Here is a 25,960-nt window from a genome sequence, read left to right as displayed (position 1 = left end):
GCCGCGGCGCCGGCGCCCCGCCCCCCGGCGGCGGGCTAGGCTGAGACGGGAGGGTCCTCGCCGAGCGCCAGGAGCGGACCGAGGTGGTGGACTCGCCGCGGCCGCGGAGACGTGAAGGTGAGCCGCGGGCGTCCCGGGCCGCCTGGGCCTGGCGGCCGGGCCCCCGGGCGGGGCGGGGCGGGGACCGGCCCCGGGGGAGCGGGCGGCCTGGACGCCGCTCTCCTTCGGGGCGGCTCCGGCGGGAAGGGGCGAGCCAACGGCCGCTTCCATCTTGGGCAGGGCCGGGCCGGGCGGGCGGGCGGGCGGGCGCGGCCCTTCCTCCTCCTCCTCCTCCGCCGCCTCCGCCTCCTCCGCCCCCGCCCCGGGCCGCCTCCGCCGGGGCCCCCCTCGCGGCCCGCGGGGAGCGTGGGCGGGGGAGGGAAATTCAACCGAGCGGCGCGCGGGGCGGACAAAAGGGGCGGCGGCGGCGGCGGCGGGCGGCGGGCGGCGGGCGGCGGGCATTGTCTGACGGCGCCGCCCCCGCCCCGCCCCGCCCCGCCGCCCGCAGGCCGTCCGCCCGCCGCCGCCTCCGACCCCGACCCCGACCCGCCGGTGCCGCCCGCGCCCCTGCCCGCGCCCCGATGGAGAAGACGGAGCTGATCCAGAAGGCGAAGCTGGCCGAGCAGGCCGAGCGCTACGACGACATGGCCACCTGCATGAAGGCCGTGACGGAGCAGGGCGCCGAGCTGTCCAACGAGGAGCGCAACCTGCTGTCGGTGGCCTACAAGAACGTGGTGGGCGGCCGCCGCTCCGCCTGGCGGGTCATTTCCAGCATCGAGCAGAAGACGGACACCTCGGACAAGAAGCTGCAGCTCATCAAGGACTACCGGGAGAAGGTGGAGTCGGAGCTGCGCTCCATCTGCACCGCCGTGCTGGTGAGTGTCCCCGTGCGGGGCCGCGCCCGCCCGGAGGGGGTGCGAGGGCAGCGAGCCGGGGAGCAGCGCCCGCCCGGAGGGGCTGCGAGGGCAGCGGAGTCTCCCCGTGGCGGCTGCGAGCAGCTGCCTCTGCAGCAGGAGCAGGTCTTTCCCCGGGTGGCTGTCCCCTGCCCTCCCCGTGGGGCCGGGAGACACCCAGGCGGGGTTCCCCGAGGCCGAAAGGGGCCTCTCGGCTCGCCCAGGCCGCCTGGGACCCCTGGACCCGCATGCAAACCATCCCCGGGCTCCGGCTCCGGCTGAGAAGGGGCAGGCGGGCAGGCAGACACCTTTTGCAAAGATGCCCATGTGTGTGGGAGGCCTTCCTCCCCACGCTGGCCGGGGACTTCATTTTGCAAATCTGAACGGGTCACTTCATTTTTCAAGGGAGAGCTTATCGGTGGAGCTTTTTCGCTGCTCAGAAGGCGGGGAGGGGGCAGCTGGGCACCGTGGGCAAGGCGCGGCTCCACCTAAAGGGGAGCTCGGGTTCGGTGCCGTTTCTGCAGGGAAAGCACCCACGGCGGGGCTTGCGATGCTCTCTGCGGGGCTGCGGGGCGGCCGGAGAGCTTTCCAGCTGCCGAGCTGTCCGCACTGGCCGCGGGGGCTGCCGATGGGGCGGTGAGCGTCCTGATTCACCTGCACGGGTCTTTTGAGCAAAGATAGGTTTTTGAGATTTAAGTACCAGCGCGACATCCTGGAGTGTTGAACTTTTCTAACATAGTAATGGGATCCCAGCAGTCACGGAGATGCCTGTGAGGGGGCAAGAAAGCCTTGCCGGGTGCGCCGGGTGCCTTATTTAGGAATTATTTGCGTGCGTTGTTGCGTTCATCGGTATCTTAGCTTCCACTCCCTGCCTGGCACAGGGAGGCACTTCACCAAGGGCAGGCTCAGAGGTTCCAGAGGGTAACGGGGCTTTTCTAGGTTTGGGGGGGCTCACGGAACATGTCAGCTCTCTTCAGTGATTACTGCCCTGCAGTCATTCCCAACTACCGCAAAATCTGTTCCTGTTCTCTAGCAAATTCATTCTGAGCCAAAGGAATATTTTTTTAACCCATGGCTCTTAAAATTTTAGTATCTATGATGGCATACGTGGAGAAGAGTTTTGCTTAATTGCTAAGTCACTTGGTATAAAAAAAAATTGTCCTCCCCTGAAATTAGGACACTTATTTGTATAAGTGAAATAGAAGAGTTTAACTTTATCAATCTGAGGCATAAATAAAATATTTTATTGGTGAAATTGCCTGAGTCTAATTGTGACTTACTGGCCAACCCGTCATTAAAACCCTAGCAAAGGCTACTTTCCACTTGACAGCTGTATTGGAGCTTGGCTGTGCTCATGAGCAGTACGAGGAAGAACACAGCTGAGCCCTGGTGTTTGTCCTCCAAACAGGAGTGAATGCGAGAAAACCAAAACGTAAAGGATAGAATTTCCGTAAAGTGGTTTTGAACAAGTTATGTGCATTTGTGTGTGTGTGTGTGTGTGTGTGTGTGTGTTTTAGTATATTTTTTTTGATTTCAGAGAGGGGGGTGGGGAAGGGAGAGAGAGAGGTAGAAACATCAATGATGAGAGAATCATTAACCTGCTGCCTCCTGCATGCCCCCTACTGGGGATGGAGCCCACAACCTGGCCATGTGCCCTTAACAGGAAGTGAACCTGGGATTCTTGCAGACCAAAGCTCTATCCACTGAGCCAAACCAGTTCTGTAGTTTTAAGGAAGCAGAACCCTCAGGAAAGGCTTCCCAAAGAGTGGTTTTTGGGAGTGAACGTTGAGGGAGGAGGAGGGCGGGAGGGGTCAGTATTCCAGGCAGAAGGAATGGACAGGACGGGCCTGACTCCGGGAAGAAGGTTCGGGGGGGAGCAGAGTGTGTGTAGAGCTGCTGCAGGAGAAAGACCTGGAGAAGGGCAGAGCCATATGAGCATGAACGCCAGGGGGTTCCTCATTGGGGTGCCGTGGGGAGACATTGGAGATTTCTTAATGACTTTTGCGTAGCGTGGGTTGGCAACACCCAGAGCTGGTGGTAACGAGTTTGTCAAAATGGTGAGGAAAGGAGTGAAAGCTGCCATTGCTGCCCATGGTGCCGCAGTGAGGTTTCCTTTCCTGCGTGAACAGGAAGGAGAAGACAGAGAAGACAAGACAAGACGGTGTGGAGGAAGGAGGTGCACTCCTACAGGATACTAGTAACAGTAACAGCGTAGAAGCAAAATATTGGTCCTAAATAGCAGAGATTCTCAGCCTCCTCTTTCCCTTCAGAGAGTAGGTTGGGAGTGAGATTATTTGAACTATTTACTCAAAATGAACATGGTGGACAACTTAACCCTTTTGTAAGCACTGTGTTGAGAGGCTACTCAACTGTGAGGACAGAAAATATATTACAAATCCAAAGGAGCTGAAACCGGTTTGGCTCAGTGGATAGAGTGTCGGCCTGCGGACTGAAAGGTCCCGGGTTCGATTCTGGTCAGGGCACATGCCTGGGTTGTGGGCTTGATCCCCAGTAGGGGGCATGCAGGAATCAGCCCATCAATGATCCTCTCATCATTGCTGTTTCTCTATCTCTCCCTTCCTCTCTGAAATCAATAAAAATATTAAAAAATAAATAAAGGGCCCAAATGACCAAACTTTGTAGATTAAATCAGATATTAGAGAAGATTTTACCAAGTTATCTCTGTGTCCCAGTGTCATTGTGAAACCAGAGGGTTGGGCTAAAATTTTTAGGTCTCTTTCAAGTCTGATTTTTTTTGGGGGGGGGACTATAAAATTATATAGGCTCTAGCTGTTTTTTAAAGTTCAGTTTGGAGAACATATCAATTGTATATGAAATGTGGAAAAACTAATAATGACTTTAGTGAAATGGCTTCAGAGAGGGGTATACAGACATCATTGGTAATCCTAATTCAAAATTTAAGTGAAAAAGATTAAGTTGTAGGACAACCAAGCTGCGTGTGAGATGTGTGTCATTAAGCACTTGGGCATGAGGTCTGGGCAAACTGATGAAATCAAAGGATCCACAGAACCTTCTGGGACTTAGAACAATCTCTCTCCTGGACAAGACGACAGCCTTGGGGTAACCTTTGTCTCAACCCCATGTTACCTCTCACGTTGATGGTCTTTCCAACAGGCTGCTTTGGTGATCTATTAAACCGTTTCAGGAACTGAGGTCCGTGTTCTGACTTTTCCAATATTAAAATGGTACATAGAAACTAAAGTTGCTGTGTCAGTATGTAAAGGCTCTGTAAACTTTAATATGCTTGAATTTAGGTAGGTTATAAATTAATCTCTTAATGACAATGTGTAGTGCTGGTTGTGATTTTGAAGTAAGACTAATTACATTATTTTTGATAGTTAATGAATCTTAATGTAATTTTATTGACATATTGGAAAAGTTATGGGCTCTGGAATCAAGACAGATTGTTTTGAATCATTGCTTCATAACCGTATAGTTTTGTGACTGGACAAGCTTGTTGATCTCTCAGGCTCTGTTTCTTCATCCATAAATTAGTGATGATGGTGCCTGCTATTATAGGCGTGTAATTAAAACAATAACTGACAGTTATTGGGCACTTATATCCGCTAACCACTATCTTAAGCACTTCACATACTGACTTCGTTGCCATGAGTTAGGTTTGGTGGCATTGTTTCTGTGTGACTGGAGAGGACTGGGGCATAGGGAGTGAGGAACGTGTCCGACACCCCAAGCCTGGTGAGAGGTGGAGCTGCTGGTGAGCCTCCAGGTGGAATGGAACATGTTTGTCCCTCCACACGGGGGACTGACTGGCGCGCACAGTGTGAGCCATGAGCCTCGGTTTTGAGGAATTTGTGTGGTTCAAGATAGACAAGACGATGTCTGTAAGCTAAGAAGGCGGGGAGATTGCTCTGGTGGGGAAACTGCCAGAATTGTCATTGAAGCCCTGCTCATTTACAGAATATTGCAATAAAATCCTCCTTGACTGTGGACCTTTCTGGCTTTTAGATTATAAGCTCCTTGAAGCCAAAAGTTGTGTTCTTGGAGAGTGAAATGGAGTGGAATATTGCACATGTAGGCATATGAATGTAAGTTAGGCCCGTGCTTCTCAGGGGTCTAACTTACATTTACCCCAGGAGACACTGGGCCATGCTGGAGACAGATTTGATGGGTGGGGACTGCTAACATGATGAATAGAGGCCTGGACGCTTCTAAACATCACATGCATGGGGAAATCCCCACAACAGGACTTACCATCCCAGAACGTCAGTAATGCCGAGGTGGGAAACTCGGAGCTAGTCAGCCAGGTGAGCTGCTAGCCGGCACCGGTTGAACTGTTTCAGTGGAACCGGTCTTTCCCACAGATCTTCGCTCTCCGTGTACATTCTTCCCCACGATGAGCAGTGTTCCATGATCTCTGTCACTGGGCCTGTGCTCAGTCTAATTGGGCCGAGTGGTACTACATCACGTGTTGTATGCTCTGGTTCACTGACTGATGATGTGCCTGCCTCCTGGACGAGTGCTGCCGGCTTTCCTGGGAGAGAGGAGAAACTCTCATTGGTATAGGTGGTGAGGCTATGGCAATAAGGACCTGTCAATGTAATGAATGCTTTCTTATAGGACAGCCTTAGCGTGCTGCTTGTGAGTGTCTGGTAATTCTGGGGAATAAATGAGAAGGTATATGGAACCATAAAGATACTGCTTTTAAGGCCAAACTTAAAAGGTGTATATATATATATACACACACACACATATTTTAGAGGACCAGTGCACAGAATTCGTGGGCAGGGGGGCCTCAGCCAGACCTGTACCCTCTCCAATCTGGGAGCCCTCAGGGGATGTCCTACTGGAGGCTTAGGCCCGCTCCCCGCGGTTTACTTCTCTCTGTGAACCTACCTGCTCATTGTCGCCGCAGGCCCTGCTGTCTGCTCTCTGCGAGGCCTGCTTGCCCTTCACCATGGCGAGAGTTAAAAGGACTGGGGCACTGGGCGCTGCCATCTGGTGGCTATGGATGCCGCCATCTTTGTGATGGTCAATATGCATATTTCCTCTTTATTAGATAGAATTTTTATTTCAGAGAGAGGAAAGGAGAGCAAGAGAGAAATAGAAACATCAGTGATGAAAAAGGATCATTGATTGGCTGCCTCCTCTACGCCCTCCACTGGGGATTGAGCCCGAAATCTGGGGCTATGCCCTGAACCATGACCTGGTTTATGAGCCTCACTGGTAGGGCATCAGGTCGGACTTTTTAAGCCCGAGTAACTTTCATTGATATTACTCATCTAGAATTAGCACTTTATTTTCCCTCTTGTTTTGCTCATTCCACCAAGCAAACACTTGAACACAGCTCAGTGTTCTTTCTTTTAAAAACTGGAGAATTAGATGCCTGCCGTGAAACCTATATGCAGTGTTCTGACCTTCCTGCCTGGTACAATATGCCTACTTTTCAGTGTGGTGCTGCCCTTGGGATTCGGATGGACGGCGAGGAGGTGGGAACGGTCCCGGGAAAGGTCACGCGCCCCTTAGTCCGAAAACGCTCGAGACAATTTGGGGGCTGATGGCAGAGACAGGTAGTTGGTTTGGTGGAGTCAAAACTTAGATTTGGGAAGGACTAAGTATTCCATTAACACCCTTTTGCTGTATGAAAGTTAATTTCTATGTAATTTAGCTTTAAATATACCATAAAATTATATATAACATTGAAACGTCCATTTGCACAGGAAATGGTATAGATTGAAGTGACTTTATCAAGCTACCCTATCCCCTAAGCCCCTATCCACAGGGACACATTCCAAGACCCCAGTGGGTGCCTGAAACCGTGGGGAGTGCCCCCTATAGAGACTGCGTGAGAACTGATGGCTTCTCTTTCGCACGTTTGATTGCCAGCATCGCTGTCCTCTGCTTTGGGATACAGGAAGTTACCGCCCATCCGATGCTGAGCTGGCTGCTAACGGGCTAATGGGCAGGATGTCCTTCAGGGAGACACTGGACAGGGGAGGGAGTGATGAGTGACATCCTGGCAGGACGAAGTGGTGCCGCACAAGAGTTCATGACAATGCTGACAAAAGCATGCAATTTAAAACTTAGGCATTGTTTGTTTCTGGAATTTTCCATGTAATATCTTTGGACTGGGGTTGACCGTGGGTAATTGAAATCAAGGAGAGCAAAACTATGGATAAGGGGGCGCTGCTGCGCTGATGGCGCCACGGGGACTTTTATTTCTCCCTCCCCTTTCCCACACTTGCCAAAATATTTAAAGGTGTTGATTTTGATGAAATCAGTTTTGTGGGTTTTTTTAGGTTGCTTGTGTTTTTGATGAAATACCTAAGAAACCATTGCCTGATCCAAGGCCATGAAAACTTACCCTGGTGCTTTCACTGAGAGGGGTATTGTCTGGCTCTTACGTTATGGTTTTGGTTCATTTTGAGTTAATTCCAAGGCGGTTGGGCCCAGCCTTCTTCGTTCTTTTCATGTGGCTGCCCAGTTGTCCCGTATGAAAAAGACTCTTGATCTGACACGTCAGCTTATGCAATAATCAGCAGTGGTTTGGCATAAAGTTAACTTAAGGAAAATTTATAATTACCTCATTCTTTGTGCTCCAGCTAAATTGTTTACCTAAACACTCCCGTATTCTGCTTCCACCCACCACTGCTTTCTCGTCTGTAAAGCCTTTCCCTTTCCTAAAGGTGGGCATCGCACCTGTCCTGCAAGGTGCAGTGTAGGTGTCCTTGCCCTCGTCCCAGAGTCAGTTAAAATTATAACAGTGTTTCAGATACCTGTCCTTGCCATTACAGGTTTAGTTCCTCAGCTGGTCAGCTGTGAACTCAAATTCAGCTTTTCTCCTTCAGTGCTCTTTCCAGCCCCACTGCCTTTACCGTGAAGCCTTTTACACCCCCTGCTTCTAGAGCAGTGTTTCCCAAACTTCTGACCTATGTGCACCCCTTCTATAATTTTCGTAACGCTGAGTACCCCTCATACTCCTGAGAACGTAGAATCAGGCGCCGCTAAGCACGGTGCAGGGCATATCCCCACCAAACTCCGGTGCAACGCGTGCCCCCACCAGACTTCCCGCCCCCCTGGGGGTACGCGGACCACACTAGATCATTCTCCTGCCTGGCTTCTGTCTGGTGTGGAAATGGTGGAGAATCACGCCTTTCTGCATCCTAGCTCTTCACCCAGAGAGGCTTGCTTCTGTCTCTTTTCCTAGGAGCTGGTTTTACTGTAAAGACCGGGGGAGGAAGCAGTGGCTGCTTTTAACCGGTCACAGTCACTGCCACACCAGGTGGAGGCCCAGCTCCTTACGGGACGGGACGGAGCCCCGGCCTTTGTCTGGCTCCAGCCTCCGTTCTCGCTGGTCTTCCTCCCTCCTCTTCAGCGGCGGAGCTCCCCAGCGCGCGTGCTGTGTGCTCGCTCTCACCTTGGCTGGTTCTCCCACGTGAAAGAACGTGCTGCCACACGAATGGCGTCTTCTCTTCTCCACGCCGTCTGATGAGGCCGCTCCGCCTGGTCTGGAGCTTGCGGGGTGCGGGTCCTCTGGCTGGCTGGGCAGTGCCCGCGCAGACCTCCTGGGAGCGGGCAGGCTGTGGAGGGATAAGAGCCGGTTCCCTCTGTGACGATGGAGCAGTGCTGTACTCCCCACGGGGCTGCTGCTGCGCTCAGTAGTTCATGGACTTCGCAGTAACCCGCCGGGTTTAGTACAAGTGCAGTCCCGGCCCGGTGCCCTGTGACAGCGCTGTAGGCCAGCGGCTGGAGCAGGGGGCCGTGTGTGAGACAGCACAGGCCAGTGTGTGTGGCACGGGCTGGCCACAGGTGGGAGATTCATCTGTAGTCATGGGGTGATTTCTGTACCGTACAAACGGCTCAATTCAGTTTGTCACCGACTTACACAGACAGCTCCTGGGACAGGGCGCTGCTGCCTTCACTAGCACAGCTGTTACCGATCTCTAATAGCATCCTGAGGGTAAAGCAGAATGTGACCTATTTACTAAGCTAGCAAGGTGTTTGGCTCATTTGAGTTATAAGAACATCCTTTTTATTAATCAAGATGTCTGTCCAGCCGAAACCGGTTTGGCTCAGTGGATAGAGCGTCGGCCGGGGGACTGAAAGGTCCTGGGTTTGATTCTGGTCAAGGGCATGTATGTTGGTGGCGGGAACATCCCCAGTGGGGGTTGTGCAGGAGGCAGCTGATCGATGTTTCTCTCTCATCCATGTTTCTAACGCTCTATCTGTCTCCCTTCTCTCTGTAAAAAATCAATAACATATATACATAAATGTATATATCCACACACACACACACTATATATATATATATATATATATATATAAAAGATGTCTGTTCAGTTAGATTACTTATGACTAAACTGAGATTTGACTTACTGTTTTGTTTTCCTTTAAAAAAGAAAAACTTGTTTTTCTACTATCATGTCTTTTCCTTCACAAACAGTGGCTGTAGTAGTTTCTGGACACCAGTAAATAGCAAGTATCTAAGGCAGTGCGGTTCTCAACCTTCCTAACGCCACGACCCTTTAATCCAGCTCCTCATGCTGTGGTGACCCCAACCATAGAATTATTTTCGTTGCTCCTTCATAACTGTAATTTTGCTGCTGTTATGAATCGTAATATAAATATCTGTGGTTTCCGATGGTCTGAGGCGACCCTGCTAGCGGTTCTCAACCTGTGGGCCGTGGCATTAGTCAGGCTGAGAACCGCTGCTGTAGAGCCGATGGGCAGCAGAGCACAGAGTGGATGAGAGAGAAGAGCCCTAAAGCCTGGGAGCGCCATGAGTTAGGGGACCCGTTGGGGTGAAGTGATAGGGCTGACTCGGGTATAGGAATAGGAATGGGGCTGGGGAGCTCTAGGTCAAATGCTGTGGGCGTGAAGCCTGCGCAGGTGGGCAGTGGGGAGAAGAGTCAGAGGCAGCGCTGATGAGCCTGGTAGCTAGGATCAGAGTCTGTTCCTTCCTTCAGTGGTTCCTAGTTAAGAAAGAGGAGCCATATGCTCCCAAAGTAGTCTGTTATTTGTCTGAGAAGTTCTCCAAACAAAGTCTGGACGTGGAGAAAATTTACATCCAGGGCTTGGATGATTATGAGACCAAAGAAGCATATGATTGCACCCAGATTTCTAACTAGGACGGCGCGGGTGATTCTCCTAAGACAGAAAATTGAAGGGGGAGGGGCGGACCTCACCAGTAGATTGTGTTAGGAAGGCAGAACTAATGTTTTCTTAAATGAGTAAGTTTCAAGTTCCAAAGGCCTAGTCAGGTGTGTGTGTGTGTGTGTGTGTGTGTGTGTGTGTGTGTTTGTATCCTATATAATAAAAGGCTAATATGCAAATTGTCCCCTTGACCAGTTCAACCTGCAGGCAGGCTGGCCAACTGCCCATGTCCCCTCCCCCTGGCCAGGCTGGCTGGACCCCACCCATGCACAAATTCATGCACCGGGCCTCTAAGATACACACACACACACACACACACACACACATTGAGTGGCCAGATTATTATGAGTTTAGAGATCATAATAATCTGGCCACTCGGTGTATATATGAGCACCTGGTCTGATGCTTAAGAGAAAGATTTGTGTGGTGGTGCATGGTGATTGAGATTTATATACTAAGCATGATACTGAGCAATTTGTATTCACTTATTTAATCTTCACAACAACCCCATAAAGTGGGGATTGTCATTGCTTGTTTTATAGATGAATAAACGGAGGTACAGAGCTGTAAAAGTAAATTGCCTGGCTAGATTTGGGGCAGATTTGTAAGTAATTACCATGTAGGTAATTGGTTAAAATCTTGCCAATAAAATCTCAAATGGCCCTGGTCTGTGTGCTCAGTGGTTAGAGTGTTGGCCCACTGAAGGGTCTCAGGTTCGATTTCTGGTCAAGAGCACATTCCTGGGTTGCAGGTTCCATTCCCGTCCCCAGTGGGGCGCCTTCAGAAGGCAACCAATCTGTGTCTCTCTCACATCGATGTTTCTTTTTTCTCTCTTTGCCTCCCTCCATTCTTTTCTTCCCTCTCCTCCACCCCCCATATCAATGGAAAAATACTCTCAGGTGAGGATTAACAACAACAAAACCACATCTTGTCAGGTATCTTAAAATGGATAGTAGGCTATTGAAGTATTTGAGATCCTTGATTGTTCCAATGAAATATTTTCTCCTGGGAGCAGATTATAGTTGTCAGATTTTAGCAAGATTAGCTTTAAAGGCAGACCCTTACTTGATAAAGGAAAAAAACATAAATGTCCTTAATTTTATTTATTTTTAAATGTTTTTATTGATTTGAGGGAGAGGAAGGGAGAAGGATCGAGAGAGAAACATCGAGAGAGCAACATCGATTGACTGTCTCCTGCATGCCCCCCACTGAGGATCAAGCCCGCAACCCGGGCATGTGCCCTGACTGAGAATCGAACCAGTGACCTCCTGTTTCATGGTTCACTATCAGCCACCAATCCACACTGGCTGGGCTGTCCTTAATTTAAGATAATCCTCTAAAATAGGGGTGTCGAACTCAATCAGAGAAGGGGCCAAAATCTAAAATCCAGCCTAAATCGCGGGCCGAATGGTTTACTGAACAGTCATAAACTGACAGCGGAGTGCAGTGATGACAGCGCGGTGCGGGCCACATTGCAAGGCCTGGCGGGCTGGATTTGGCCCGCGGGCCTTGTGTTTGACATATGTGCTCTAAAAGGTTGGGAAACATGTGCATTAATAGCCAACTCTCCTTTGCACACACTGATACAAGGAACTTTTGAAATCCTGTCCTCTGAACATGAAGTAGACGTGTGGCTACTCATCTTCTAAGGACCCTGAGTTACTCATCGGGAGAGGGGAAGCCTCACGGGTTGTGGCCAGAAGTTTAGTAGTTACTTGATGTTTAGTTGCTGTGATTACTCTAATTGGTGACTTCTCTTTTATTCCATTATTCCTTCCTACTCTAAGAAGATTCTCTCAGGAAAGATCTGAGTGGGAACTTCTGTCTTTGTCTGAAAATGTCTTCATTTTGCACCTGCTTTTATGTGGTGCCTTTAGCTGGTTATAGAATTCTACTGGACAGTTGTTTTTCTCCGCACTTTGAAGATGCTGATGGTTCTGATGAAAACAATGCTGCTTCTTCCTTTGTGGGTAACACGTCATTTGTCTGGTTGCCGTGTGTGTGTGTGTGTGTGTGTGTGTGTGTGTGTGTGATCCTTTCCCAGGGCCAGGCTAATCTTCCTGTGTCATTCCAATGTCATTATCTGTTGCCGAAGCCAGTACTCGCTTTAAGAGTTTGTCTTGGCATTCTACAGTTTTTCATGGTGGTCTAGATATGAATTTATTTTTCTCTTCCTTGGGATTTAGTGTGCTTTTCCACTAGGAAAGTTATTATCTTAATACGATTACTGTGAGTCTCAGCCATTATCTCTGAATTACATCTCTTCCTCGGAATTTGTTTGCATATTATCTTAGGTGACGTATCAGACATTGCTTTCCAATGGCATCTTTTTTTTTTAAAGATTTAGATTTTCTATTTTATTTATTTATTTATTTAATTTATTGATTTTCATACAGAGAGAAGGTGATTCTTAGAGTAACATCTGACCAGATTTTTTTTTAATTTTAGAGAGGAATGGAGAGGGAGAGAGGACATAAATGAGAACCCATCCATGGGCTACCTCCTGCAAGCCCCCTGTTAGGCATTGAGACCAGAACCGTGTGCCCTGACTGGGAACGGAACCCGTCTGGGTGCATGGAATGGCACTTACCAGCTGTGCCCTATCGGCCACGGCCAGGCATAGATATTTACATACTGAAGTGCTTACTGTTTCATTACACATCACTCTCATTTCTACCTTTTATCTTATTTAAGACATGAATGTATAAATATAAATATATATTTTAATATATTTTTATAATTTCAGAGAGTAAGGAAGAGGGAGATAGAAACATCAATGATGAGAGAGAATCATGGATCGATTGTCTCCTGCACACCCCCAACTGGGGATTGAGCCCGCAACCCGGGCATGTGCCCTTGACTGGAATTGAACCTGGGATGCTTCAGTCCACTGGCTGACGCTCTATTCACTGAGCCAAACTGACTAGGGCAATATTTTTTTATTATTACTTAAAAATTTAATGGTGCCCCCATTTGACATTGGTGTCTATTTTAAATTGTATGTAAATATATTATTATTAGCTATTCATTTCATTTTAGGATAGTTGAGGAGTCACAAAACATTAGTTATGAAAGGGGTTATTATGTACAATTGGTTGTCTGAATGATGTGCAATTGCACAGTCTGACACAGAAGACATTTTTTCATAGGTCACTTTTTGTTTAAACAAAAAAGTTCAAAGCTCTTCGTGTGGCATCACTGCTAGTTCTCACTATTCTTTCCTCTACTTTGCTCATATTTGAGGTTTCTTGGTTAGAGTATATTCTCAGTTACTGCTAGTTCATCTTATAACTTGGGTAGGAAGTACACTGGCTGCACAAATCTTTCAGGTTCTCAAAAGTCACTCCCTGTGTTCCACTCAGCGCTGGGGGAGCCCAGTCTTAGCTCTAGAACCTCCCAGAATCATAGGATTGGCTGGTTAAAAAGTTACAAATGGGGAATGCCTGCTTAATAGACGGGGATAATGTACCAGAGAATTGTGGGAAAACTCAGTTATATGAATGTTACAGCTGATTCCTTTCCTCTACCTGCCCGGACTCTCTACCTTATATGGGAAGATTTTCTTATGCAGCGATCCCCTCGTCATTTTGTTTTCCCTCTGCTCTGTATTGAGGCCGCTTATTATTATTATTATTATTATTGTTGTTGTTGTTGTTGAAAGTTGTACATCACCTGGCTGGTGTGGCTCATTTGGTTAGAGCACATGTGTCAAACACAAGGCCCGCGGGCCAAATCCAGCCCGCCAGGCCTTGCAATGTGGCCCGCACCGCGCTGTCATCACTGCACTCCGCTGTCAGTTTATGACATTGTCAGTTTATGACTGTTCAGTAAACCATTCAGCCCGCGATTTAGGCTGGATTTTAGATTTTGGCCCCTTCTCTGATTGAGTTTGACACCCATAGGTTAGAGTGTCGTCCTATGCATGGAGGGGTCAAGGGTTTTATCTCCAGTGGGGGTGTGCAGGAGGCAGCCGATCAATGATTTTCATCATTGATGTTTCTCTTTCTCTCTCTCACCCTCTCCCCTCCTCTGTGAAATCAATAAAGAAGAAAATTATTTTATTTTTTTAAGGGAAGCCAGTTTGTGAAGGCGCCCACATCTGGTTGAGTGGTTTCAGGAGGGATTGGTGCTAGAATCACATTTCTCACCTCAGACCTCAATCCAGTCAGACTCTTCTCTGCTGTCACTCCTCCCGTATGTACTCGGGAAGCGCTGGGCAGGAAGGCACGGGTCGCTTTTGTGTGACCGTAATGTCTTCCCGGAGCGGCACAGCTCCCGAGCCTCCATGGGGCTCGTCACTCACTCGCTGAATGGACGGACGGGTGGACAGGCAGGCTGCTTCTCCTGTTTGGTGTGATCGTGTGACCAGCTTCACCATGGGAACTGATGGCTTGTGTGAGCCAGTTCCCCAGTGGCAGCCGCTGGCCCTGCTCCAGCGCATGCTGTGCCTGGGGGTGTTGTGGTCACGTGACCATGGATGATGACTGCTGTCATTGTTAGTTCTTGGCTGTAACCATAGCCTCTCACGAGTGCCTAATGCTTCATTTCAGGAATTGTTGGATAAGTATTTAATAGCCAACGCAACTAATCCAGAGAGTAAGGTCTTCTATCTGAAGATGAAGGGAGACTACTTCCGGTACCTTGCTGAGGTTGCAAGTGGTGATGATCGGAAACGTAAGTGCATTGGTTTATGGGTAAAGCTAAAATGTAAACTAGGAGGAGGGTAAATGGTACACTGTGGCCTTTTGTAACTTTTAAGAAACATTTTGGAATTTACATAAAAAAGAAAATGTTGCCTTAGGTTTTCAAAAATGGATATATAGTCATAAGTTTACATTATCTGCTCTTTTGAAAAATTAAATGCAAGCTTTCTGATTTTAATCTGATGAGATTTTATTGAAAACAGGCTTTATGGCTCTTGCTTGAGGGTTTGCTGTACTGCGTGTTCAGCCCCAGTTCTTTGCATGTGTTTAGAGCGATCTCGTTAGGACCTTCAGTGTCATTACACCGGGAAACTTACCTGGGAGAGATGACACATAGAATAATAGTGGCCCAGTGCATGAAATTAAAAGGGAATTAATTAGAGGAAATATTTTAATATTGCTATTTGCCCTTTCTCTATAACAGAAGTGTCAGAGATGAAAGAAAGTTATTAAAATATATATATGAAACTCTTCCTCCTGTCAGAGTCTGGGCGTGCCACGGGACCCAGAGTCAAGACCCGGCCAGCCCCACCCCCATCAATACTGCCAGGTGTCTGGCCTGGCACTGCTGCAGAGGGCATGGACTGGGGTCCCCCGTCAAGCCCCGCCAGGTGGGGAGTGCGGCCTGAGGTCCCCTGTCCCGACTCAGCGGCCACGCAGCCTCAGGTCCCTGCTAATTGCTCATTAAGGCTCATTACAGGAATTTGGCCTCCACTGTGGGTGCAGCCATATTGTTATGGCGTGACAGTTGATTTGCATATCCCCTCTTTATTATATAAATAGAAACAGGCTGTGCCTTTCTGTTTGACATGTTAGCCACTACCTACTTTGAAGGGTAACATCATCTATAACTGCATATAACCAGGTTTCTGAGGAGAGGTTAAAGTGAGTGCTAGTGCCGTTACATAATTTATCAGAAAAACAGATATGGGAAAAGAATAACCCAATTGCCCAGCTTGATTGTTTAAAAAAATTAAAGTAAATTTATTAGCAGTGAACTCCATCTCCTGGAGTATTGGTAGCTGAGTATAAAACAGATCCTTTTAAATTTTGTGTATGTTTTTGCTACAAATTTTATTACATAAGATATACAGAGAAATTAGTTAACTCTGTTGTAACAAAATTTGTGTACTAAACTTACTGTGTTGTTGATGTATCATTTCTGTTGCCATAAAAATAACAAAACTGAACATGACAGAGCTGAACACTCAAGCATGAGCACCTTGGCCCCAGCATGAATCTGATCTCTCTTTCTGGCTTACTGGCATTTTCTAATCCCATGCATAAATACATTCTAGAGTTTGTAGACGGTCTGTGTTTACAGCCTAGGAGCCGAGATGCTTTGCTCATTGTAGTGCTTCCCTGAGTGCCAGACACCGGAGCTCCTCGGCGCGTTGTGCTAACCCAGTGTGTTTAGATCAGTAAATGCCGCGTCAGAGGAAGGGAGATGTATGCGGTCAGGCCCAAGGAGATCATTTCTTTAGGTCCCTGTTTCCAAGGCAACATTCTTTCCCCAGGAAGGCAGCATTTTTATTAGGCCAGTGACCAACTCTGGTCAGAGCAGCCTTGGTTGTTACGTGTTGACACTTTTATATTGCTTTTCACATAATACATCTTAATTGCAAAGATCAGTATTGTTTCTCCAAATAAGTCACAAAAACGGAGATTTTGGTGGTGCTGATGTTGTAAAGTGTTTTCACTATTTTGAGAAGGGATACTATAGCCAATTTCACCCCCCCCCCCCCCCAGCTTTATTAAGATATTATTGGCATGTAACAAATTATTTTTAATTGCTGTTAGCCCCAGTAATGTAAAAATATTACTTTTTGTTTGTTTGTTTTGTTAAGCCAATAACATTATAAACTGGTTCTGAGTGCTCAGTACAAGGCAATGTTTTGCTTTGCTGTGTTTTATTTTATTTTTTATTATTATTTTTTAATATATTTTATTGATTTTTTACAGAGAGGAAGGGAGAGAGATAGGGAGCTAGAAACGTCAATGAGAGAGAAACATCAACCAGCTGCCTCCTGCACCACCCCCCCCCTCCCCCCCCGGGGATGTGTCCGCAACCAATGTACATGCCCTTGACCGGAATCGAACCCGGGACCTTTCAGTCCCCAGACCAACGCTCTACCGCTGAGCCAACCCGGTTTCGGCTGCTTTGCTGTGGTTTTAAAGGAAGGCCACAGAGAACAGCCTGGTTCTCCCGGGAGCTGGTAACATAAAGAAAGATGTTAACATGCTGGGGACTGGGGGGTATTTTCGGTGTCCTGCTTTTTTATTTCATTCTTTTGCCTTCACAGAAACGATAGACAATTCCCAAGGGGCTTACCAAGAGGCTTTCGACATCAGCAAGAAGGAGATGCAGCCCACACACCCCATCCGCCTGGGGCTGGCTCTCAACTTCTCCGTGTTTTACTATGAGATCCTCAACAACCCCGAGCTCGCCTGCACGCTGGCCAAGACGGTGAGATGCGTGTCCAGAACCCTCTCTCCAGCAAGGCGACTGGAGACGACAGTTACTTTGCAGGCGTTTTATTTACTTGGCTATCCAGGGTGGTTTCTCCTCTTCGTTGGCTCTCTCCTCCTTTTTCTTACCATCACGACCGCCTACCACCGCCCCTCTCAATATCTTGCTCTCTCCCAACTGTGGCCAAAGAGCAGAATGATCAAAGAAGGAGGAAGAAGTGGAGGGCAAAGCCGCCAGGTTTGGTTGCTAGCATAGCTGCCTTCCTCAGAGGGTTCGAAAAGGGAGAATACGGAGAGGCTCTGCAAACACATCCTAGTTCTTATTGGTAGGAAGGTCTGTTGGGCACAGCCACTGTGCTGTGTCCTGTGAGAGCACCGGCCGGGCAGCTCGCTGGCTGGAGCTTACCGGCATGCCAGAAAGGCTGCAGGCTCATTCCCGGTCTGGGCGCATAGCTCGGTTTTGGATTCTATTCCTTTTGGGGCACGTGGGGGAGGAGGCAACAATTGATGTTTCTCTTCCCCTCTCTCTAAAATCAATAAGTATATCCTCAGGGGAGGGGGGGAGAAGTTCCTGTTTACTGATAAGTACACATAGCTTTTAAGTTTAGAGTCATACTCATAAGTTCTTACACTGAGAATCATTTTTCATTAGAGCAGAGCATAAAGTCAGAGTTCACCAATTTTTAAAATGGTTTGTAATTGCGGACTAGCCAGGCTGCGTCGATAGGAATATGCCTTACCATGGATGCTGATATCTTACAGGCTTTCGACGAGGCCATTGCAGAACTCGATACACTGAACGAAGACTCGTACAAAGACAGCACCCTCATCATGCAGTTGCTTAGGGACAACCTCACAGTGAGTTGTTCATGTTTCTGTTTCCTTTTCAGGAACCAAAGTGCTGGGTTTTACTAGAGGCCTGGTGCACAAAATTCGTGCACGGGTAGGGTCCCTAGACCTGGCCGGTGATCCAGTTTCCCACTTCCTCCTCCCCTCACTCCCTCGGTGCCCTGCAGCTGCAGCTGGTCGCCCACCATGTTCCATGCCATCCCCTGGTGGTCAGCACATGTCATAGCAAGCAATTGAACTCCCAGTGGAACTCCCTAGGGGACACTTTGCATATTAGCCTTTTCTGTGTATAGATTTTGGACTCCCTATCTCTTGGGAGTAGTTTCTAATAGCTATCCTTTCTCTTAGAAAATAAATTTATGGATACATGAATAAAAGTATTACATGCTTGTCAGGGTTTTATGTCAAATGGTCATTTTATCAGATCCTCCTGAGAAGGGACTGAAGTTGCAGGGACTCATAATCAGTTCACATCACTGACTGTTTCATGGGGTGGAGATGTTCAAGTCACTCCGGAGCGTTTGGTGGTTTCAGAGTTTTCTTCCTTTGGGCACAGTAGCCATGGCCAGGAAGGCACTATGGTAGGCATCTAAGCGTCTCCAGAATCACAGGAAGTGCCTTGTTCTAATCACCTGTTCCTTTGCGAGCTGAACATAATGTTCTTAACTTGTTTTCTCTTTATTTCTTTTCCTACTACTTGGACAAGCAGATGATTTTAGAAAAAATAATGAAGAAAAAAATACAGGTTGAGCTTTACGTAGCTCCTTTTATAGGTTCAAATAAATGTGATATGTCAGAACCTTAGACCGACTATGGAAGAAGGAGCCCACCCCCGTCATAGAAATGGAGTTCGCTTTTGCTAGATAGGATTCTCCTCAGCCCAGCACGATAGCCGTTCAGCTTTGATGGACAGGGAATTGTGAGCACACTGTCTTCCCAGCCGTCAGACACTGTAGTTCTGGGTACAGAACCATCAGCATAGACCGCTTCTGAGGAAGAAAGGCTCGCAGAGCGATGGCCCTCCTCCCGACACATCGTGGTGCTGGCGGGGTCTTTACGGGTTTTGTTTTCTCTTATGGAGACAGTTCTTTGGGGATATTTGTTTTATTTATGTTAGTATCTTAACAATAGCTTAAAGATTATATAAGATTCCAGCTTTTCTGAAATTCAAGCACTGTCTTCATATTGGTCTAATAGAAATCCGTTTTGTGAGCTATTGATTATAGTTGATTAATATTGACTATCCCTTTTTCATTTCGTCATTCCATCCTAAAATTGGATCCTTCAGATTAGTTGGGTTTGTTTTGATGTCCTGCCTAGTTCATGAATCCTTTGTGTCTTCATGCACACCTCTGCAACGACACTAAGTGAGTTAGCATTTTGTACTATATGATAGCTCTGCAGATACTTGGAATAGTTATTATGATCACAGTCCTTCTCCCCCTTAAAATATTTTTGCCTTATTAATCTCAAATTATATTTCAGTAGTGCTTTCATGAAGAGCTTTGGGCTGCTGGGAATGAGAGAACAATAAATTCTAAGGCTGTTCCCTTGCTTTTTTCTGAATTTGTAGTACTTATAAAGAGGAAGCTGTCAAAGCTGCTCAGGTAGTGTGTGTGTGTGTGTGTGTGTGTGTGTGTGTGTCACTTTGTGACTGCATTGTGAACAGTCTGCAGGGATCCCTTTGGGGAGGAGCTGGTGGCATTTGGGTTTTGAGAACTATCATAGCTTTCAGTCTTAGTCATCATTTCTGTTCAAATACTTGAGTGCTTTCGGAATTACATTCCGATGTCAGGGTAGGACTTGATGTAGCTGTCTGCTCCGGAAGTAGTAACCTAGTCCGCGCTCTTTCCTAGTTATGGACGTCGGACAGCGCAGGAGAAGAATGTGACGCGGCCGAAGGCGCCGAAAACTGACTGCCGACAGGGTGGTGTCCTCCTTCCCTCCAGAAACCTCTGTGCACATCTCCATTCCTTCCTCCATGTGGATTTCCCGGAGCAAAGAAACCACCATGTGTATGGAATCAACCGTTCCTAGTCTTTCACACGCAGCTGTGGGAAACTCCACTCCCTGATTTGTTTGTCTTGGCCTTCCTGGTGTGCAGTTACTGCTGTAGAAAAGTATTAATAGCTCCATTTCACATAAACAAGTACTCCCAAACGCGTATGTAGAGGACTAAAAATGTATTCGGTATTTAAGTAATCTGAACCAGTTCTGCAAGTGACTGTGTTTTGTATTACTGTGAGGATATGAAAATGTAGTTAATTACATTTAAAGAGTGTTTTACATAACTTCTTAATTCCTACATTCCCTCCCTTACTCTTCGGGGGTTTCCTATCCGTGAGCAAGTTTCCATGTTCTTAATGTATTCCTTAGGGCGGGGATCCGGAAGCATCAGATTGAATGGGAAAGCGTTTGGTAATTCTGGGCTGCGGGTCACAAACGGAAATGCCTCCTGTGTCACAGGGTGGAGGTCTCGGGAGCTGTGACACCGGGAGTTTCCTTATCCACTCATTTGCTGCTGTTTCAGTTGACAACTTCCCTTCCTAATAAAAACTCACTCACACCTTCTGCCTTTGTAGTTCTGGTGTTCACTTTACTAGGTAATAAAGTAGCATGATGCTGCCAGAATACAAGCGTTGCTTTTTGGCAAATTAAAGTGCATGTCATTTCTTAATACCGTAGAATGGGGAAATAAAGTACACAAGTCCAAGTTTAAAATTTTAGTACTTTTCCATGCAGATTTGTACACATGTGAGAGGGTGTCCAGTGTGTCTAGCGATTGTTATTTAGAGAGTTGGACCACTATTGTGTGTGGCTGATCATTGTAGTCCCAAACAAGCCTTGTGAAAATGTCATGCCCTATGTAACAGCAGAGAACCGTAAAATAAAATTGCATTTTATAAACCATTTCCTATGGCTTTGCAACATTGGCATACTCCGATTTTAAAGGACAGGTGAATTTACTACTTTCTGAAGTTAATTGATACCTCCCTTTATCTTCTGTAAAATGTAGTGGATCCCCATACCTTTGCATTGTGATACACTGTCCAGGGCCGTGGAATTGGCTAACTTCTCAGAGGGGGTGTTTTAGCCATTGGCAGTGTGTGGACCATGTCTTCCTCATGTAAATGGTCTCCAGCTATTGCTCCATGGAGTAAAGTGGACATTTTCAAACTAGCAAAGCTAACTGTGGTTCTGAATGCTTTGGCTGGTGTGGATTGTGCTTCAGTGGATGGCCGGCCGAATGGCAGAGGACAACATACCTTGTTTAGTTGTACCATTGGTGAGTCCACGTAATTTTGTTTTTATAGCATCAAAGTCAAAAGATAATCTGAAAACCCAGCAGTGTAAGATTAATTCTTTATCTCCAAAATGGGACTGCAAAAAGGTTTCATTTGCACTGGATCTGTTTCCTGAGGGGAAATGAAAAGACAGGATTGAATGGGATGTGGGGAACTACTCATTTAAATAAGATTATTAGGGCTTTGGTCCCCAAAAACCTACGTCAGTAAGACCCCTTTACTTTATGAAGTACGAAACATTTTTTGTTAATGAGGGAGAAGTATATCTAAAATTAGAACTTGACACAGGCATCTGAATCCATTGTTCCCTAACAGCTTGCAAACAGAATACTTCAAATTCCACACAAGATGCTGCAAGCCTGAGTGCACGCTGTGGTCTGGACACCGAGTTTGGATCCTTTCCACCAGAGAGGAAGTCCGTGAGTTTCTCTTCCAGGTGTATGTTTTATGTTTGAGGGCAAAGACAACATTGCCGTACTGTCTTTTTCTGAGGCCACTTTAAGAATCACTAAGGTGACAGAAAGGGAAAAACTCACGAAGATGAAAACAGCAAAAGGAAAATCTAATGAGTTTTCCATGATAAAGCAGTCACTAATTGAATTGTTACTAAATTAACCAAACTATATATTCAGTGGAACATTTATAATCAAGTTTTCTCAGTGTTCTTGTTTTTCATTATATGGAAATTAAAGAGAAAAACGCAATTTTAACTAAAATATATGAGGTAAATTTCTACACAAATAGCAGAATTTAATAAAATTAGTAGCACCTGAACCTTAATGCCTGGTTCCAACATTTGAAATCGTTTTGTAATACCAATGACACAAGCTCAGTATCATAAAAAAACAACATATTAATACCTCAACTAAACAGGATGGGTCCTCTGTAACATACATGCAAAGACTATAAAGAAAAATTTCAGCCCTAACTGGTGTGACTCAGTGGATAGAGCGTGGGCCTGCGGACTCAAGGGTTCCAGGTTCGGTTCCCGTCAAGGGCATGTACCTTGGCTTCGGCCACACCCCCAGAGGGGAATGTGCAGGAGGTGGCTATCGATGTTTCTCTCTCATCAATGTTTCTAACTCCCTTTCTCTCTGTAAAAAATCAATAAAATATACTTTTAAAAATTTCAGGCATGGGAACGCCATCGTGGAATATTAAAAAGTTACCGCTTGCCCAGCAGGTGTATAGCTCAGCGCTGAGTATCCGATTCCCAGTCGGGACACGTGCCCAGGTTGCAAGCTCGATCCCCAGTAGGGGGCGTGCGGGAGGCAGTGGTTAATTGTGAATTGCCCAAGTATCTGCCTGAAGAGCAGGCTATTTTGGCTCTGCTTTAAGAGTTGGCAACTTTATAAAGGGCCCAGCCCCTGTGTCTCCTCCAATCCCCCCAGCTCGGCCTCCTCACACAGAGACGGGGTTTGTGGGACTCTGCTGAGAACTCGGAGGGAGAGGGGGCACCCTCCCAGGTGGGGGGCGGGGCGGTCTACATTTGGGGATGGAGGGAAGGTTTAAAGCCTTTTGGAGATAGAGTGTTTAAGGAAACTACATCTGTCTTGTAGTTAGAACATTTGACTTTTTGTGTGTGTGTGTTTTTTGGTTTTTTTTTACCGTTTTTTCTTTAAAATATCACGTAGGAATTACGTATTCACAAAGCTCTATGCACCCCTATGTTCATTCTAGCATCATTCTCGGCGGCCAGGACATGGAAAGCACCGGCGCGGCCTGCGGTGGAGACGGATAAAGATGTGGTCCGTGTCCACACGGAACACCATCTGCCGTAAGAAGGGATGGAATCACCCAACACGAGTGACCTTGAGGGTGTTACACGCAGTGAAATAAGTCAGAAAAAGCGAAGGGCCACATGTGGGATCTAAAACTGAAGCTCGTGAGCAGAGCGGCAGCGTGGTGGTCGCCAGAGGGGATAGGAGGAGAAGGTACAGCGGATCTGACGACGTGAGCACACGGGCCGCATACAGGTCTATCTGTTCATGTTGGCCAATGTCACCCCAATAATTTTAATTAAAATAATTAGTTTTTAATAAAATATTTGGTGGGGACTTTAAAGATTTATAAAATTGATTTTGAGAGAGAGAAACATCGATTGATGGCCTCCTGCATGTGCCCGGACCAGGGATTGAACCTGTAATTCAGGTACGTGCCAGGATTGGGAATTAAACGGTCCTGGTTCATAGGATGATGCTCAGCTGAGCCACACCGGCCTGGCCAGATCAGTGCTTTTATTAATATAAACTTATCCACAGTTAGTGGATAGTGAGTCAAAGCCTTTTTTTTTTTTTTTTCTTTAAGTGAAATAGAGTGGGAAATACATGCGTGTTAATAGGGTGACTTCTGAGAAATCAGGTTTTCTATATGTGAGGAGCAGATTGTGAAGTGGAATCGGTTTCCGGTGAGTGAGAGCCATTTCCTCCAGTCTGTCCCGAGCTTGCCTGTGCGATGTTCCTGTTTGACAGGAGGGAGGAATGTCAGTTTCTAACAGGGCATGAGGGTCTCCCGCTGCGGGGAGCTGGGCCGTGGGACACGCAATGCGCTGTCGGGAAAAAGGGGAGTGTTTTCAGAGCGATCCTCATCCTACATCCCTCCCTCCCTCCCCTTGTTAAGTAGATTGAGAGCCTCTTAGGAACCATGGACGGTGCTGGGTACTAGCACTTGTAACTTCAGCGCCTAGTATCTCAGCTTCAGCTCCTGCCCAGGAGCCCCAGTGCAGGGCTGTCCCTACGTGTGTGGGGGGAGCTGGGGTGGAATCCGGGGTGGGAAAGAAGTGAGGAGCGGGTCGGCCTCATTTCAGGATCGGAAAGTTCAGGTACAGTGAAGCCAGCGCTGTGGGTAAGAGAGCCAGCCACACTTCCAGCAGACCTATTGCCCTAGATTCTCAAGGACAAACACAAAAAGAAAGTGACTGTAACTTGGGGACGCAGAGTTAAAAGGGACGAAACTATTAGGCAGCGGTCTCGCTCCTAATTAGCCTTCTCTGGTGGAACAGACCGGAGGGGGCGGAGAGACATCCAGAGCCTGTTTCTCAAGAGCCACCCGGTCATCGCTCCAGCGGCCTCCGAGGCCCTGTGGGCTTGCTCGAAGGTGCTGGGGAGCTGTGTGACAAGTGCCTGTGGCTGTGGCCGCTGCTGTGGCTGCTGGCCAGGACCTGGGACTTGGAAGAGTAAGGGCCAAAGTGCACATTGATCAGGCGAGAGAAAACATTGATTCTCCTGCTGCCCGCGAAGGTGGAAAGCGGAGTGGGGAGACATGTGGGGAGTGAGTGAGGTTCCCTGTCTGGGAGGTCCAAATCAGCCATTGGTTCCTTTCACCGCTGACTGGAGATATACAGCATGTGCCCCCAAATGTATACACACTTTGAATACCTACTAATTCCAATGGGGTTAAGCATGAAAAGAAAGGAAAAACAATGGAGCTGTCATCTGTTAAAAGTGCGGGCACAAAACCAGTAGTCAGACATTCCCCAAGGGGTACCGGATTAGAGAGGGCGCAGGCCGGACTGAGGGCCCCTCCCCAACCCCCACGCCCTGTGCATGAATTTCATGCACCGGGCCTCTAGACTTATTTTACTTAGCATTCTGTCCTCCAGGCTCATCCAGGATGTTGCAAATGGCAGGACTTCCTCTCTCTTAGGGCCAAAAAATACTCCACTGCAGGTAGATACCACTTTCCCACCGACCTGTTCACCACCAGCCCTTGGCTTGTTTCTGTGTCTTAGCCGGTATGAATGTTATGTCACGAGCTCAGGAGTGCAGACCCTCCCCGTTTCTTCCATTCCCGCGGAGGTGCCATTCTTTCAGCGCTGGCAAAATTGTCAGATTTAAGCATCCAACAACTGAGTGCGGTTCTCTGAAGAGCACTAAGTAGGACAGGCCTTCAATTAAGGCCTTGGCCGCTGCAGAGCTGGAGGGTAATTGGTGCCAGGCTCCCTGTGGGGCCTGCCAGCCCAAGAGGAGGGACTCTTGGCCACTTCGGACCTGAGGTAATTTCAAACGGGCACACGTTTCCATTTTCCTCTTCGTCCCATCTGCTCTCTGTGATCAGTTTTTCATGTGGTTCAATTACTCAGATCTCAGGGGGCGGGGAAGGGTTTATAAGGAAAGAACCAACGCATCCATGTATTTTGTATGACATACGATATCTAGGAGATATGACCCCCTGTTTACTAGTACAGGTCCGGGTTAGCCATTGCAAATAATTCTGTGATGAAGGCATGGATGCCTGGTAAGAAGAGTGATGAAAAATGGAGAAATGGTTACTAAAATTTTAGCAGTGAACCTTCTTGAAATAATACCTTCAAGGAAATGGCTGGTTTCCTTTTCTTGTTGAACCTGGGGAAAACATTATTCCAGCTTCAAGGAGGCCTGGTTACTTATTTTCTTGCTCATCATAATTCCCTTTATCAGCGAGAATCCTCAAGTATTCTGCTTTGCATAATATACTCTAGGCATAATATACTTTTCCGTTTTCTTTCTAAAAACATCTGAAATAGATGACAATTTCTGGACTAAAATCTTGAGTTTATCTGTTTGTATATGTTTATTCCAGCAAGTGGGTC

General features: G+C 47.4%; 1 protein-coding gene across 1 annotated transcript; it reads left to right on the top strand.

The window, feature by feature from the left end:
• On the top strand, window positions 1–20,995 carry YWHAQ (tyrosine 3-monooxygenase/tryptophan 5-monooxygenase activation protein theta). The gene is made up of 6 exons (XM_084900694.1): window positions 1–117; window positions 548–914; window positions 14,615–14,738; window positions 17,071–17,234; window positions 17,999–18,094; window positions 19,942–20,995. Exons 2-6 carry the CDS (start codon window positions 621–623, stop codon window positions 19,999–20,001), a joined length of 738 nt encoding a protein of 245 aa, XP_084756820.1. The 5' UTR covers window positions 1–117; window positions 548–620; the 3' UTR covers window positions 20,002–20,995.
• Window positions 20,996–25,960: the final 4,965 nt, after the last annotated feature.

The sequence above is a fragment of the Pipistrellus hanaki genome (assembly GCF_964339955.1).
Source record: "Pipistrellus hanaki genome assembly, chromosome: 12".
In the NCBI taxonomy this organism is placed as follows: domain Eukaryota; kingdom Metazoa; phylum Chordata; class Mammalia; order Chiroptera; family Vespertilionidae; genus Pipistrellus; species Pipistrellus hanaki.
The sequence above is the reverse complement of the archived record's forward strand: the minus strand, read 5'-3'. Positions and strand labels throughout refer to the sequence as shown.